Source organism: Thrips palmi, unplaced genomic scaffold (genome assembly GCF_012932325.1).
Source record: "Thrips palmi isolate BJ-2018 unplaced genomic scaffold, TpBJ-2018v1 HiC_scaffold_12, whole genome shotgun sequence".
NCBI lineage: Eukaryota > Metazoa > Arthropoda > Insecta > Thysanoptera > Thripidae > Thrips > Thrips palmi.
Genome location: NW_023144623.1, coordinates 9,990,463 through 10,003,044, shown reverse-complemented (window position 1 = coordinate 10,003,044; position 12,582 = coordinate 9,990,463). Strand labels below are relative to the sequence as shown.

General features: G+C 54.5%; 2 protein-coding genes across 3 annotated transcripts; both read right to left on the bottom strand.

The window, feature by feature from the left end:
• Positions 1 to 135: 135 nt before the first annotated feature.
• LOC117640314 (alpha-aminoadipic semialdehyde synthase, mitochondrial) lies at positions 136 to 8,787 on the bottom strand. 2 transcript variants are annotated; one of them, XM_034376727.1, is made up of 18 exons: positions 8,474 to 8,787; positions 6,813 to 6,958; positions 6,501 to 6,734; positions 6,320 to 6,424; positions 6,019 to 6,171; positions 3,671 to 3,798; positions 3,494 to 3,591; positions 3,291 to 3,418; positions 2,934 to 3,208; positions 2,621 to 2,792; positions 2,367 to 2,437; positions 2,154 to 2,281; positions 1,835 to 2,075; positions 1,338 to 1,759; positions 1,170 to 1,264; positions 876 to 1,080; positions 614 to 796; positions 136 to 533 (listed from the first exon to the last, which is right to left on the bottom strand). In XM_034376727.1, exons 2-18 carry the CDS (start codon positions 6,933 to 6,935, stop codon positions 418 to 420), a joined length of 2,877 nt encoding a protein of 958 aa, XP_034232618.1. In that variant the 5' UTR covers positions 6,936 to 6,958; positions 8,474 to 8,787; the 3' UTR covers positions 136 to 417. The 2 variants fall into 2 exon arrangements, with proteins under 2 accessions (XP_034232618.1, XP_034232619.1); XM_034376728.1 differs by having other exon boundaries at positions 2,154 to 2,275.
• A 432-nt stretch (positions 8,788 to 9,219) lies between these two features.
• LOC117639992 (TBC1 domain family member 13) lies at positions 9,220 to 12,178 on the bottom strand. The gene is made up of 11 exons (XM_034376128.1): positions 12,065 to 12,178; positions 11,905 to 11,978; positions 11,639 to 11,764; positions 11,408 to 11,567; positions 11,159 to 11,315; positions 10,687 to 10,885; positions 10,410 to 10,611; positions 10,181 to 10,303; positions 10,023 to 10,080; positions 9,863 to 9,924; positions 9,220 to 9,780 (listed from the first exon to the last, which is right to left on the bottom strand). The coding sequence occupies exons 1-11, from the start codon at positions 12,082 to 12,084 to the stop codon at positions 9,762 to 9,764; spliced, it is 1,200 nt and encodes a 399-aa protein (XP_034232019.1). The 5' UTR covers positions 12,085 to 12,178; the 3' UTR covers positions 9,220 to 9,761.
• Positions 12,179 to 12,582: the final 404 nt, after the last annotated feature.

Genomic DNA, 12,582 nt, shown 5'->3' with positions numbered 1-12,582 from the left:
GTTGATGGACCGGGTCTTCAGACCGACACGGCGCTGCCCGGCGCTGCCAACGTGACGATAACGTAAACGTACCGATACAGGCAAGGCATCGTGTCTGTCTTGGGTGTGGGCGCACACAGTCAAGTAAAACAAAGATGAAACGAGTTGGTACGACTTTATTGGCGCGTACATAAAATAATTCTGGTATACAGTAACACATAACACTTAAAATTAAACACTAGCACAACGTAAAGGCAGTAGACTTAGAGACGAACACAGACGCTATCGAGCTACATCATTTTTCTCAGTCACAGTTGTCATTCCCCTTTCCTCTATCTTCGAGTAACGCTTACTCTTTGTCCATCATCTCGGCATAAATTCGATTCCGCCAAGTGCGTTCACGTCACAAATTTAAAACTCGTTGACACTCGGGCCCCTTCACAGCCACTTGGATCGTTCGAACGGCTCGATGCCCTCGGACTTGAGTCTGGACAGCATCGGCCGGTAGATGTCGCGCGTGAAGGGCAGCACCATGCCGTGCTTCTGGATCTCCCCTGGAACAAACAGAGTTGCTTTTAGGAAAGGGAACGACGCCGCTGTGGTTTGGCTCTCGCACAGGCGCGGCTCGTCTTACCGTCGAGGACCATCTTGGCGGCGATGGCGGCGGGGAAGCCGACGGTGCGCGCCATGGCGGAGTGGCCGTTGGCGTCGCCGTCGCCGTACGCCACCAGGTTGATGCCGCGCAGCTCGCGGCGCCCGTCCGGCCACAGGATGTCCACGTCGTGGCGCAGGATCACGAGGTCGCGCTCGTGGGGCTCTGAAAGGCGCAAAATGCAAATTTGAGTCGAAACTTGGAGTCGCTCGCGGAGGAGAGAGGATAACGACGAGACACGCACCGAGCACCAGGCGCTTGGACAGGTAGTGCGACAGCGTGTCCAGCGGCGTGTCCATCTTCTGGATGGCGTCGTCGGACAGCAGGCCGAGGCTCTCGATGGCCGCCAGCCGCTCGGCGCTGCCCAGCCGGTCCGCCAACTTGCTCTTGAGGTTCTCGTAGAAGATGTCCACGTCCGCGATGCCCAGCAGGTTGCACACGAAAGCCCGCTGCGGGTCCAAAACGGAAACGATTGAAACTTGATTGGAGGGAGGGGGGAGTGACCGTCGGTGAAAGGACTTGAATTTCAATTGCTCACCCAGGTAATCTCAGGCCCCTTCGGATGCAGAGCGGGATGGGGGTCCATATTGATCAGCCCCAGGATCTGCAGGCCCTGCATGGTGTCGGTGAAGCCTGCAGCGGCAAAACAAGAAATTGAAGCTCACGCCTCGCTCGCGAGAATTCTTTCACCCGTGTGGCGCCGTACCTCTGTAGCGCAGCGTGCCTCTGAGCACGGTGCTGGCCTCGCCGGCGATGCCGTACAGCTGCGAGTACACCAGCGAGTCCCTGTTGGGGAAGCCCTCGAGGGCGAAGCCGGGCAGGAAGTCCAGGTCGTGCACGGTGCGCATGAGCTCGCCGCCGGCGGGGATGTCCACCACCTCGTTGTTCCTGAGGTACTTGGCCGTGGACAGCGTGTTGAGCAGGGCGGAGCGCGGCGACCAGGAGAACTTGTAGCGCAGCGCGTTGTCGGAGCACTCGGGCGCGGGGAGGCCGCCGCAGTAGGACACGAAGGACATGACCTTGCCGCCGGCCTGGTGCACCTCGTCGAAGCAGTCCATGGCGAGGAGGTGGTCGAGGCCGGGGTCCAGGCCGACCTCGTTCACCACGGTGATGCCGGCCTCCACGGCGCTGCGCAGACAAAACAACGAACGTCACTCCCGCGTCAGCTACCCTCACCGGTAAACGCTGGTCCGTTTGTCGCACCGTTCGTGCAGGGCCTGCATGGCGGGCGTGCAGTACGAGGCCGTCACCATGTTGGTCTTGGTGTCGACGCAGGCCTCGGCCACCACGTGGTGCAGGGTGTAAGGCAGCAGCGAGACCACGACGTCGGCCTCCTCCACGAGGTCGCGCAGGTTGTCGGGCCGGCTCATCACGTCCAGGATGACGGGCTTCACGCCCGGGTACTTGGCAGCGAGCTTGTCCGCCTCGTCCTTGAGGGAGGACGCTGTCAGGGCATGGCAAATCAAGGTCAGTGACAGTCCGAAAGTGTCGCCATCTCCTCCAACACGATCCTCGTCCTCACCGACTGTGACGGCCACGTTCTTGTCGCGGTTCAGGTACTCGATGACGGGTGCGCTGACGTAGCCTGCCCCGAGCACCAGCGCCCTCTGTGCCGTCTCCTCCTTGTAGAGCTGCTTCTGCTTACTGCGCCTGTGCCGGATACAAACACCCTGTCATTCTGTCACTCCCTGCGACGCCGAAACTGTCACCCAACTCGGGGCGCGGACCGACTCACGTGGTTTGGTTCCGGAGCTCCTGGATGTACTCGAAGTTGGGCGTGAGCTTGCCATTGCTGGCGATGATGGCCTGCAACGGGTCGTCATGGCGTGAGCGGTGCGAGCTAAGCGCGCTGTGCGTCAAATGGGGCAGTTATAGTGGTGCGGTTACGCTGAAAAGCAACGCGCCCGGCGATACTCCGCGACTTTGACTGCTGGACGCACGCGTGGGGTATCGCCCGACTCGTTCATTTCGGCAGTGACGGTGGCTCACCCCCAGGACGGATGGCGCGAAGTGCTGCTTCTCGAGCGGCACCGTGGCGTCGGACTGGATGATGCTGAGCGCGTACGGGTACAGCAGGTCGCCGAAGAAGTCCGTCGACTCCCTGGGCAGCTGGGTGGGCATGTTATCGATGGAGCACACCAGCACGCCGGGCCCCTTGAAGCTGCCGGCAGATAACAGAAACAGACCTCAATCCCCTCGCAACTTTTATTGCAAAGCGAAACGTTTCGCCGAGATACCGCAAAATGAAGAAATCTGTTTTTGTGTTTGGTGCGGCGTGCCCGGCGCGGCCGGCCTGGCCTACCTGGCGGTGTCCTTGTTGCGGTCCGCGTCGTACAGGCAGAACGGGTTGTCGATGGTGGTGCACTCGTTCATGAACTCGATGGAGCCGCCCGGGTCGGCCGAGATGTCGCAGATGCCCAGCATGCGGTGTGGCAGCGCGGGCGTGCCCGGCGACGTGGGCAGCCAGGGCGTGTGCGCGGGCTGCAGCAGCTGCTTGGCGTCCGGGATGGTGAGCAGCTTGGGGGAGTCCACGGCCCAGTAGATGCCGTTCACGATCACGGACGCGTACGGCGCGATCTGCCCAACACCGAACCAGCAGCAGTTACACAGGAAAGGGTCAAATCTACATACAGTCGCGCGCAGGCTGGCGCAGGCTCACCTTCTTGCTGAACGTGGAAATGTACTTGGACGGGTACCTGTCGTAGTCCTCGGGGTCGAACTTGCCGCCGTCCTTCCTCACGAGGTGGTTCCTTCTCCTCACCTCGCACGCGTACAGCTTCGTCGTCACTGCACAAAGCGAGTGCCATTTGCAACTACTTTATGCACTCCCCGGAGAGGCGGAGGCTCCCTGCAGGGACCTACCTCCGTGCTCCGCCACCTTCTGAAGCATTTCCGGAGGCACGAACTCGTGCGGCATCTCCTGGAACACTTCCTGCGCGCCGCTGGAGACGTTGCCGGACCTGCAGAGCACACATCAAATTTGGAACAACTAATTCTCAAATTTTCTTTTTAATTATTTAATTTGGGAGTGAGACCCACCCTGTGAAAACGAAGGTGAGTGGCCCCACCGACTTGGGCATCATCCCGAGGGAGATCTCGTAGCCCGCGTCCCGGATCGCCTGCCGGGCCATGGACGAGTTCCGGTAGTTGTGGGCGGGGCCGATGTGCTGGAAAAAGGGGCAAAAACGAGACGCCAATCAACAGTCAGTACTACTAAGTTCTTAAACGTGAGCCTATGTGTGTGTGTGTGTGGGGGGGGGGGTGTTCATGTGTGCAAGGGGTCGTGTACGGCATGCCTGTACACATACGCCTCGCGCATGCGTCCCCCCTACCTTCATCACACATGTATACCGATGCGCTCATGTGTGTGTGAAAGTGTCCAAGTGTGAGTGAGTGTGCGTGAGGGGTAGGGGGCGTACTGGAGAGTCTGGAGAGGGGGACATGCGTGCACGCACGCGTGCCCTCCCCATACGTGACGCCATTTTTTCCCCGCGCACGCAATAATCATATGTAGACTGCCGGTGAGGGAGCGGGCCCGCAGCCGGCCGAGGAGGTGGCCGTCCCTCTGCTCCACGCTGCGAGGCGAGGCCGGGGCGAGGCACGCTGGGCTGGCTGGGCTGGCTGGGCATGGCGCGCGCGCACCACCACGCCACCACGCCCCATCCATGCGCTCGCCCCGCACCGCTCACATGTGGCTGGGGTGGGCCGGGGCGGCTGGGGCTGGGGCTGGGGCTCGGGGGTCGTCGCCTCGCAAGCCTCGCATAGAGCGGGCCACCCCTCCGCCACCCCTTTGACGCCACCCCTAGGGGCCGTACGTAAAACGACCCCCCGCCCCGAGCCTCCGGGCTTCTGGGCCTCCGGGAAGGGGCTGGCAGAAATAGCAAAGTTTGGGATTGCTGTGGAAACCGAAGCGCGAGTTTGCGCGTGCAAGTACTCAGACCTGCACTCGCCTATCGTGTGATGTGTGGTCGGCACTCAAGGAGCGCAGGAGCAGCGAATGGGACTGCAGTGTGGAAGCACGTGCACTCGAGGCGGCGTACAACAGCGACACTGCCAAAAATATTCATCAGATTCTCTAGGATGAAAACGAGTGTTTTCCGACCAGCAAATACACCAGCTTGCGCGCGTGTGTCTTTACGTCTACGAAGACGCTTTCAAAATTTATCCATTTTACTTCAGCTGGTGAAACCAAGCTAAGCAGGCTCAACTTCAATACCTTCGCTGTGTAAAACTGTCTCCATACGTGAACGGCGTCCCGACCAGCACCGCTATACAGTACAGTGCGGTACGGACCCGGCCGACACACACACACTCACACACGTACACACAAATTGTTCAACTCACATACACAATGAGGAGGGCGTGAGGGGGGGGGGGAGGCGGGCTGGTAGGGCGCGGCTTCGCGGCAGGCACGGCAGGAGCGGCGCAAGCGGCGGGTTGAGGGGAGGGGTGGGAGGGGTCGGCGGGGAGGGGCGCGCCGGCTTTCCGATGTGTACCGAGACCCGCACATACGCACCACCTCCTCGCGGCCATGCTCCCCGGCTGCTCGATGTACTCTCTACATATGATTATTACCCCGTGCGCGCGTGGCTTGCGCCGTCCCGCCGTCCCAATGCACGCGCTTCAACGATTACTCTCGTAGAATTTGGCAAAAAATCGTTGCGCGAAAAAAAAGCGGCTCCCCCCCCCCTTTTCTCTGTACTTTTGAGCCAGGGCGCCGAGTAGCGTGTAGGGTATGGCCAGTGCTGCAGACGGTCATGGCTTCCGTGTCCCTTCCAAGATAAAATTATTGTCCGTGTATTTCTGATTCCTTTCGGCTTTCCGCTCACCAGAGGCTCCCGCCGCCGTGGTTCCCTGTCCTCCGTCATCCTTCATTCCACCGATTCGGAAAGGCGAGGCGAGGGAGAAGAAGAAGGAGGAGAAGAGGAAGAAAAGAAAAAGGATTGGGCATGAATAAAACACGGCACACAGAGCGCACCGTGGAACGCACACACACACACACACACACACCCGCCGGTTATGGAAAAGAGAAGAAAGAACCGGGAGGAGGACGGAGAGGAAGAGGGCGAGATAAAGCAGCGGACGAGCGGATAGTGCGAGGGAGAGAGGGCGCGGCAGGGCGCGGCATCGGGAGGGAGCGAGAGAGCGAGAGAGACGGACGGGCATGGTGATTACGGCGGGGCGCGAGGGGCGCGAGGGGCGGCCGGTCTTACTTCAATTACGCGTATGTGCGGCCGGGCCGGGCCGGCCGAGCGGCGGCCACCTCCTCGCTCGCCTGCGCGCCTGTTGCTCTCTGTACTCTACACATATGATTATTGCTGCCGGACAGCCCAAATCTTGCAGTTATGTGCATACTCGGTGCACTTGGGTGCACGCGGCGTGCTCACCATGAAGGGCGTGTGGTGGCCCAGGGCCAGGAGGCGCAGGCCCAGGCCGTGGAGGATGTTGACCATGCCGGCCACGCCGGCGTACTTGCCGAACGCCACCACGCGCTGGCCGCGCTCGTCCATCAGCTTCTCGTAGTCGATCAGGCGGATGTTCTGCAACCATTCAGTTCGAGTTTCAAGCGAGTAGTTTGCAACCCTAGAACTGGCCTCAGTTCTGACTCAAGTTTTGAGTCCGCGGCGCGAGGCCGGTTCGGAGAGGTCCGCCGGCCGCCCGGGAGGTAGGCAGCCCATCGGCCTTTACCTTAGCCAGCATGGCGTCCAGCAGGGGCATGTTGGACTCCTGCGCCTTGATGGTGTGCGAGAACAGGCAGTAGGTCTTGTTGGGCAGCAGCTGGTCGATGGGTACCTGCAGTCACAGATCATTCAGTTTAGAGACCATATCGGACACTCTGCGGCGCCGGGGCTGTTCTCTTCGTCCCCACCTGCTTGACGCCGAAGATGACGCTCGCCTCGGAGATGTCCTCCTGGATGATGGCGCCCGCGTTCTGGTAGGACAGCATGGGGTAGGCGCGGCGGTTGGAGGGCTGCAGCAGCACCTTGACGCCGAGGCGCGTGAGCCGGCGCACGTTGGCGGGGGCGAGGGGTGCCCGTCGCTCCCACACGGACTGGTCCTCGCGCCGGATGGCGATCACCTTGCCGCGGAGCGCGTCCAGCTCCTGTGATGTCGGGGGGCAGTGTACTGGTGCACTCGTAGAGCGACATGAATGTTGACAAGTTGCTGCTGTTGTGCTTACCGGCCTGCCCGAGGAGGACGAGCGCTGCGTCGCGGCCAGCGGGCTGGCGGGGCTCAGGGCCTGCAGGGCCTGCTGGGCGGCCCCGCTGCGCCCCGCGGCGGCGCGCCCTGCCAGGCGGAACATGGCGGAGAGTGTCGGGGTGCTCCCTGCGAATCATGAAACGCCTTAGAGGACGAAAAACGACTCTCTCGACCAAAGGCAGACGACAGGCCACAGTTTGCTTGGACTTCCCCCGCACCCGGGGTCTCATCGGGTCACTTCGTTTTCAACTCGTCTAAAACGAACTGTTTTTGTTTTGGCGCGGCTGGGCGCGCCTTCCCTGCTGTGAGCACACAGATTTGTGTCCTTGTGTGAGTTCGCGTCTATATTCGAGGCCGTGCTTGACTGACCAGCGTCCTAGACGGTCCTAGACCAGCCCAGCATCAACAACACAATCATATCAGCTGGCCTGTTGGCTGGAGCAGCAGAGCAGCACTGCCCTCGGCACGGCCGCCCTGCCAGGGACATTGTCCGAAAGTCTATTTTCAAGCTGCCTCTCCACGTGACTCTAGGGGTTCAAATCCCCAACTGGTTTGCCCCTTCCGTCATGTTTGCTTCTTTTCAAAAGCAATTTTCACGCACAAATCGAAAGACGAGTACCAAAACCGTGTGAGATGTCCCAGCGACGGATCAACGGAGCCTTCCTTCCCTATTCAGTGGTCGGCAAACTTTCCAGTACTATGTCGGTCCCATTGTTTTGGGCCGCGCGCGCGCGTCGTCTGATACGAAGTCAATGCAACAACAGGATCTTTATCGGCCGAGTAAAAAGAATAAAAACGGGACCCGTTTGAACAATGAGGGTGCCGCTCGGTGCGCGCTGATCGGTGTCGCCGGCACCACGTGCGAAAATGCATGGCGACGCCCTCCGCTCCGGCCCGCCCGCCTATCGGCATCCCGGCGCGGCGCGATGGGACCGCGATGGACCGATAGCGCCGCCGTGAGGTCATCGCGCGTGTTGCCCCATCAAGTGCCGTTGTCGCCCCACATGCCGCTAAACATGAACGGGTTACGTCTCGCGCCCTAAGTGCTTAGGCACACTTTTTTTTCTGCGCACGGTTTCGCGCTGGTCTAAAACTAGGCTATTAAACAAGTGAAACTACCGAAAACGTAAAAACATTGTCAAATGGAGCTGTAGCTCAACTCTCCCCCCCCTCCTGTTCCTTTGCCGTCGAATGCCCCTAGACTAAACGGAGTATTTTGACAGGCTGCGCGGTTTCGTAGGGGTAGCTTCAGTGGGGTTGCCAAGTTTCTAATGTGAGGCCGGTTTACCTCAGTCGAGTCGAGGTCGTGCTTAAAAATATGACCTCGCCCTCTGTCGCATTTGTTGTGCAAGAAGTCGGCCTTGCGTCCCCGAAATCAGCAATCACGGTCGCCGATTTCGCGATTTCGACCTCGGCCCGGAATAGCCGCGCGACTCGGTACCTCGTTGACGCGGTGGGTCACCTGCTTAATTGTTCAGACAACCCGTTTCATCAAAACGGTGCTTCAAATTCATAAACCCTTAGTTCATTCAGAAAATGACTGAAACTATCATATATCTCGAGAAATTTTTGAGTACATTTTTTAAACTTTTCAACCCCCTGGCCACTTGGATTTTCTCCCTCCACTCTACCCACACTCACCGAAATGAAAAGTCTGTCGCGGTGCGGGGATGGGTGGGGAGGGCGAGCCTCAGCCCGCAGCCCCTGCGAGGGGAAAGCGCAACCCCTACTTGTTGCCGGGGGGCAGTTCTCGTGCGGTGGCGGTGGTCATGGTGGACGTGGCGCGGAGGGGATGACGAAGAGACGCTCGCTGTTGGGGGATGGACCGACGGACTGCCGCGAGGCGATACCGTTCCAAGACGCGAACGACCTAGTGTCGTGCACCCGGCAGGAAGAGCAACGCCTCTCGGCTCTCGCGATCAGTCACTGGACCAAACTCATCTCTCATCGCGGCCAGCCTTGGCTGCCTTGGCGGGGCCACGCCACGCCACGCCGCGCCACGCCGCGCCACGCCGTCAGATGGGCCGTGGCCGCGAGGGTCACTATCGTCGCGGGCTGGTCGCGGGCTAGCCGCGAGGCGCGAGCGCGGTCCCGAGGCTCCCCATCCCTCAATTGGGCGGCAGGATGTCTTGTGCCTAGTCTATAGTGGATGCGCCTGACGGTCGCCGCTAGACCCCACTAGTCTCTCTGATCCATACCCCGCGCACAAGGGTCGACGACGAAGCTGACGGATCGCAACGTCAAAATCTTTGAATCTTCCCCCTGGGAGGTTGGCAAGCATGAGGCAGGCAAGAGCGATGGGCTGCCTACCCACGCGGCGCCACTGTCACATTCATGAGCTTAAAATCGTTCAGAGGTCTAGGGATTTAGAAAAAAAGAAAACAAAAAACGAATAAAAATATATTTATTGCTCTTGAATTTATAACACAATGTTCTATCACATATCAGAGAAGAAACTACTAGTCAACTCCTAGCAACATGGAACACCTTGCAAAAATTAGTTACAAGAACATCATCAACTTTGAGTGGAAATTGAAACCAACAAATCAAAGAAATTCAATACCTGTACAGAGTTTGTGATGAACTTTGGTACTTAAGAATCCAATACCTGCACAGATTTTGTGATTGCACTTTTGTACTTAACAACATAATTCAACTAGTACATACTTAACAAGAATGAGCAGTCTTTCTGATTATTTTTATAAACTTAACAGCAAGTCTCTTGGCATGAGAATGTGTAACAAATATTACAAGTACTTCCAGTTTCTCATGAAACCAATTAATATACTAACAATACCTTCGAGTAAACCATGAACATAATACTCAGATAATAGAGAGACAAAAAACAAACAAAAATAAGATGTAAAATCCTTGTGCACAGAATAAATCACAGGTATGTATAAGGCACATATGTCTTGGAGGAAAACCTTCAAGGACAGTCGCTGCTTCTGGAAAAGAAAAAGAAACAAAGCACTTTAATTTTACGTTTCATCGTTCAAAGTCTATGACTCAAAATATTAAGAAACTTACCGTCTCCCCGACAACTTTGCAGCTTTTCTCAGAACTAAAGCAATGTCCATCGGTGGAAAATTCTGAATTAAATACAGAAACAAAGATTAGTTAAATTGGACTCAAACATTCTTTTTCTTAAAGTTATAAATAAAAAGCTAACTTATTTAAAATTACTAACTTGTAGCAATTTCACATTGGCTGGAAAGTCTCCACTCAAAAGGTCATCCCGTAACAGCCTGTAAAAACAAAAGTTGTGTTTGCATGAGAAAATCTTAATTTAAGCAGCAGACTCTTTGAGAAAAGGTAATCAAAAAGTAGAATAACAAAGTTACTAACACAATCATTCCACAGCAAATATGAATTAGGAAAGAAAATCGATTCTCATCAGCAAACAGAGAGTCCCAGATGCGGAGCACATCGGGAAGTGGGAATTCCTGGGAAAGCATCAGAGTAAGCCATCTGCAACATAAAATTGTGAAATTTATACAAGGAAGAGCAGTAATGAAAACAGCAAAAGGGTTTTCCTAATTTTTTATAGCTGCACAAATGATATTAAGAGAATTACCTGAAGCTGTAATACTGTGGTCTAAGTTCTTGTTGCTGCAACCTTAAGTAGACTGGTTGGTCGCAAGAACGAAGTTGATCACTTAATTTGCACATCATATTATTGATACCACACTCTGCTTCATCCAGACTTTTGATAAAGAAGTCTCGGATTTCAGACATCAAATTAGTGAAACAGAAAAAGCAATCAGCTTCCGCATGTTCTGTTGAAACAAAAAGCGAAGTTTTCTTGAAACTCTAGCATTAATTTATCTGTTTAGTTGAAAATGCGAACTTACTTCTCCAATCTGCATCTGGGTTTGAAGCGAAGCAATAGTAAATGGGACCCACAATTTCATTCATTCCCTGAACATATCCCTGACCAGGATTCAGCTTTGCATACAGAAAAAGAATTCGTTCCACAACTTCCCAGTGAGCTTCACTGCCTTCTGCCATTGGAGCATAGTCTTCCTGAGCTTTTCTCACAGTTAGAGCTATCTGAAAAACAATATTAAAGATTTGAGAGGTCAAATCACATTTCAAGTGTCAATTATAAAATTGTTCAAATTTCCAAAGATTGAATGAGAGATTACCTGCTACTAGCATCAGAATGCAAGAAAGAAATAGAAATAAGTCATTCAGAGTGGATCAAAGATTTTTAGTGAAGTTTACTTGTATCAGAGATGATAAGACCAAGCAAAAGAAAAGACAAGAAAATACCCATAAAAATTGACATGATTTGGGTCAATAACTAACTATGTTAAAACCAACCTTAGTTACACCAAGTCCCCGGCGCTCAACATTTGCTGAACTCAGGACAGTGTGCTGAACTCTGCGGTGAAGACGTCGCAATCCTCGACTGTTAACAACTTTATCACAAGGAGCTTCCGTTGCTTGTTGAAAAAAAGAGATATCAGGGCAAAGCCGCCTGTAAAAGAATTGAAATGAACACCATACAGGCTTCGAACTTAAAAACTAAGATAGTGGTTCTGTTTGGACAAATTTGAAGCATAAACATACCTAACGTCTTTATCAATCTGTAATAAGACTTCATTGTCCCTAAAAAATGCCTGCCACTGGCTGTCGGGATTGCAGCTGAGAGGGTGATCTGCACTCGTCACATCGGTTCTACTCGTTTCTTCTTCATCTTGAACCTCGCCAGGGGGTATTACCATTTCCTCTGTAAATAAATTACGTAAATGGAAGGCCAATTTAAAGTTTAAGAAGTAGAAAAACTATTGTGGTTGTTACCAATGAACTGTTTATATAGTTCACGCTTCTGGGTTAGGGTTTGACTCCATGTTGATCGATCAGGAGGAAGATAGTTCAGAAGAAGTTTCCAGCAGAGAGATCGTGCTCCTTGTTCATCAGGAATACCTGTAATCAAAGCACAATTCAGAATAAATAGAACATAAGAGTGTCCGTCATCAGTTGCAGAGTAAATATGTGATAAATCATGTCCATAATGTACAATTATTAAAATTTTACATAATTATTAAAACAGTGAATATGCTCACCATGAAAGCAAAGTTCCTTTAATTTTCGCAAGTCGATCTGATTGGCGCCGAGAGCGTCGTCAAACTCTTTTAACCTGAAATAAGACACACACACAGCACGTCATGCAAGTAAATAACACTGCATTACATGGACCGCCCCCTCAACCACAACCATACGCACCTAGCTTTGTAACTTGCCATATTGTTGAATCACTGTGGTTCGAATCTCCTTGTTATGTCAACCGAGGCCAACTGCTCTCTCTCCAACTCTTTCTCTCAGCTTCGGTGGTTCGGCTTCGGGCTTCGTTCGGCGGCGCATATCAGTCTGCGTCTGCGCGCGCGCGTGTGCGTGTGTGTGTGAGCGGTGAATGGAAGGCGGGAGAGAGACAAACGCGGCCGCGGCCGAGGCAGGAAGAGAGAGACAAGGACAGGAGCAAGGAGCGGGAAGGGAGAGGGCTGGGTTGATATCATGTGACATGCGTGCATCGCTCGCATGCCACTGCAACACATGGACGTGTGACACTTGTTCCTCTCGCTAGGCAGGGGCCATAAGCTGCCTCATGTCAGTGTTATCGTTCATTAGATTGGAACGGTCCCCCGCCAGTCACCATTCATCGTACAGCGAGTACTCTGCCAGCGACAGCACCTCCAAACACGAAACGAATGAACTGTACTGATGGTTTCGTTTGGATCAAATTG

What these genes read in the sequence shown, in the direction of transcription:
- LOC117640314 (XM_034376727.1), bottom strand. Translation starts at nt 6,935, where the DNA reads ATGTTCCGCCTGGCAGGGCGCGCCGCCGCGGGGCGCAGCGGGGCCGCC. An exon ending in GAGCTCCGGAACCAAACCAC is followed by an intron (nt 2,282 to 2,366) that starts GTGAGTCGGTCC and finishes TATCCGGCACAG; the next exon opens with GCGCAGTAAGCAGAAGCAGC. An exon ending in CGCCAAGATGGTCCTCGACG is followed by an intron (nt 534 to 613) that starts GTAAGACGAGCC and finishes TGTTTGTTCCAG; the next exon opens with GGGAGATCCAGAAGCACGGC.
- LOC117639992 (XM_034376128.1), bottom strand. Translation starts at nt 12,084, where the DNA reads ATGGCAAGTTACAAAGCTAG. An exon ending in CCCAGATGCAGATTGGAGAA is followed by an intron (nt 10,612 to 10,686) that starts GTAAGTTCGCAT and finishes TTGTTTCAACAG; the next exon opens with AACATGCGGAAGCTGATTGC. An exon ending in CCAATGTGAAATTGCTACAA is followed by an intron (nt 9,925 to 10,022) that starts GTTAGTAATTTT and finishes TATTTAATTCAG; the next exon opens with AATTTTCCACCGATGGACAT.